This window comes from Nannochloropsis gaditana, assembly GCF_000240725.1.
Source record: "Nannochloropsis gaditana CCMP526 unplaced genomic scaffold scaffold1049, whole genome shotgun sequence".
Lineage (NCBI taxonomy): Eukaryota > Eustigmatophyceae > Eustigmatales > Monodopsidaceae > Microchloropsis > Microchloropsis gaditana.
The window spans coordinates 916-3,968 of NW_005802904.1; the positions used below are offsets into that span (position 1 = coordinate 916).

A 3,053-nucleotide genomic window follows, 5' to 3' on the forward strand; every position below is an offset into this window, starting at 1 on the left:
AGGGAGGGGAAGGAGAGGGCGAGGAAGAGGCGGTGGGAGAGGGGAAAGGATGCGCTCGGGCTTTATCGGGGTTTCTTTGAACGGAAGCCGGTGGTCGGCCCGGATTTCCGTGGCCGGAAAGAAAATCAGCCTGGGAGGCTTCGAGACGGAAAAGGAGGCTGCGCTGGCCTACGACCAGGCCAGCCGGGCCCAGTTTGGAGACACCGCTCGGTGCAATGTAAGGAAGGGGGGAAGACGGGGAGGGGGAATTAGGGAGGAGGGAAGCGAGGGAGGGAAGAAAGGGGTGGGAAGAGTTGAAGAGATAAAGAGGGGAGGGGAGGTGGTGCGTCGGCGAGGCTTTCCCTGTGCGTTGGACGAGCGCCTTTGGCCTTGCCTGTCCTCGTGGTTCTTACCTTGTCCCCATTGTACCCATCTTGACCTCAGTGGTAGCACTCACGTCGTCCAGGTCCTCCCTTCCTCCTCCCTCCCCTCCTTCCCGCCCCATCAGTTCGACCTCTCGGGCACGGTGCCCACGGGCTTGCGGGGGAGGGGCAAAGGTTGGGGGAGCAGGGGTGGCGGACAGGAGGCAGGGCGGGCGAAGAGGAGATACCGGACCGGGAGAGGGCGAGGACGAGGGGCGGGCTCGGGCAATTATACATCCAGCCTCCTGTTTGGTGGGCCCTTGGGCGGTCGGTTTGGAATCTCCTCGCTTGGGGGCAGCAGCGCAGGCGGAGAGGGCGGGTTGAGAGACAGAGGAGGAAAAGTAGGGGAGGAGGAGGGAGGGGAGGGCGAGGAGGAAGGGGGAGAGGGGCAGCAGGGGGAGGAGGACGAGGAGGAAACGGAGGACGACGAGAGTGGCTATGGAGGCGGAAATTTCAAGAGCCAATACGGCGCTGGCGATCGAGGAGTGGGTAAAGAAACGCAAGATGGGAAAGGAGAGGGGCAAGGAGAGGACGACGATGACGACGATGACGGAGATCGGAGTACAGAGAGTGAAGGGGAGGAAGAAATGGGGCTCTCATGGGCCGTACGGGCAGGCATGAGGTGATAAATTTTGGGCAAAAAGAGGCATGGATCACTTAACGCATTCCCATATATCCTTTAAGAAAAATTAAGAAGCACGTATTTAACGACTGCGGTGCAATGTACGCGGTTGGACCATCTTGATTTGCTTTCCCCTCTGACCGTGGTCCCAAGGCCATTGCCCCGTTCCGACCCGTTCACCGCCCTCAGAGATGCCCGCCACACCTGGTAAAAGGACTCGACAATGGCATCCATAGGGGCATACGTGAAAGTTTGGCGGAATCACATACGTGTGATTGATCCGCTCAGTGCGTGGGCATAATTACCTGGCTTGCACGGAAAGTGCAGACAGAAGTATGAAAACCGTGCCCATGCAGAAGATACGACCTGAGACTGAGACCGTTGTACCTTCCATTATTGCCCAAAAATCACGAGTTGTCACCTGCCGACAGCTTTTCAACCCACGCTGCAAAACATCGTCCGTGCACCAGTTTCCAACAAATGGGCCTCGCATGTGAGCTTGGGCTGAAGATAGCGGAGGGGGTCGAATGTATCCCTAGCTGTTTATCACAGATGGGAGGGCGAATAACGCGAAAAAATGCGTCGGCGAGGAAGCTATGGTGCAGGCATTCGCAATTTACTCCCGCTTGAGCGGAAAAAATGCACGATCCGTGCGACAACCCATGGCCATACTATGCCTCACCCTTGTGATTTTTCTTGCCGGTGCTGTTTTAGGAGAGCTGTGTTTGAAATGTAGCCGAGAATTTATCGCAGGTGTGCCCTTCATTTGAGGACATTTTTCAGCCCCCTGGAGGGTTATAAGACCTATGCCCCAGGCATTCGTTTCTCTCGTTTCAGTTTCATACTGGCCCTAAAATAAGGAGCTCCGCACACAAACATTCCTACTGTTTCCCCTAACACACTAACCGAGACCCGCCTCCTTTCATTTTTTGGCGGCTTAGAAAAGTGCCATATATTCCCCACCATCGAGACGCACGGCCGTGGGATAACCGCTTCCCGCAATGGACGTCCTTTTTGATGGCGGTGGTGGCAGCTTGGGGTGCCGGCGGAGCAGGACGGATACAATGTATGTATTTGTTGCATTGACCTTCGTCATCTTCGTCTTTCACCCGGTACGTTTGGGGTGGAGCGCGGAATATGACAAGAGGAGGTGAATAGCCAAATTTGTGGGTATGAATGCTCTGCTTGTCATGACTGATCTTGTGTACACGTCATTCCCGCGTGGCACATTCATTGCAGCCGCCTGTGTCAAGTATGCCGTTCTCAGGGAACATTTCAATACCTTGATTTTATCACCAGCACGCCTCCCTTACCCCGCCCGGCACTCGACCCTTCTGATTAGGATTTTTCTCTCATGTCCACACACATCTCCCCTTTCCCCATCCACGCACCCCCTCGCGTGCACAGGAGGGATTCACGTGGACGTTGATCCAGCTGTTGGGTCGGGGGGTGGGTCGCTTCCTGAGTCCCTTGCGGGAGGTGCCTGCCTGGAAGCGAGAGCTGCACCTCGCGGCGGGAGTGATGGTTGTGTGGAGCCTGGGCGTGCTTGCCAGGCATTTATTCAGGGTTTTGGGCACAGAGAGGCAGTCAGGCTTGAAAAGAAAAGGCCCGGCTGAGCCAGGGATGCTGGCGGCGCAAGTATCACACAGCCCAGCGGGGGAAGAGGGGGGCCTTGGCGCAAAATCCAAGAGCCAGGAGTGGACGTTGACACCTTCGACCCCAGCGCCACCACACCCCGGGCGGAAAGCGCGGAGAAAGAAAGGCAGCGGCGGCGGGAAGCGGGCGGCAGGTGGGAAAGCCGCGCCATTGGGGGGCTTGCCTGGGCCTGGGGAGACCGCCGGGGCGCCGGGGGTGGGCGAGGGAGGGAGGGTGATGGAGGAGGCGGTCGGGTCGAGGGAGGGAGGAGCAGGGACGGAGGGGGATGTACAGGCGGCGAATGGAGGGGCACGACAGGAAGGATCGGGGACAGGGGAGGAGGTGGGGAGGCAGGAGGCGGGAAGAGACGCGGAGGAGGGGGCCGACGCCATGGG

General features: G+C 58.3%; 2 protein-coding genes across 2 annotated transcripts; both read left to right on the plus strand.

The window, feature by feature from the left end:
- Positions 1-725, plus strand: NGA_0710900 (pathogenesis-related transcriptional factor and erf; the record flags this gene model as incomplete). The annotated part of the gene is given in 3 exon segments (XM_005852620.1): positions 1-217; positions 488-536; positions 550-725. 3 exon segments carry the CDS (start codon positions 50-52, stop codon positions 723-725), a joined length of 393 nt encoding a protein of 130 aa, XP_005852682.1. The 5' UTR covers positions 1-49.
- A 1,237-nt stretch (positions 726-1,962) lies between these two features.
- Positions 1,963-2,907, plus strand: NGA_0627220 (uncharacterized protein; the record flags this gene model as incomplete). The annotated part of the gene is made up of 2 exons (XM_005852619.1): positions 1,963-2,135; positions 2,431-2,907. Coding segments are annotated over exons 1-2 (588 nt in total), but the record flags the coding sequence as incomplete, so codon positions are not given.
- Positions 2,908-3,053: the final 146 nt, after the last annotated feature.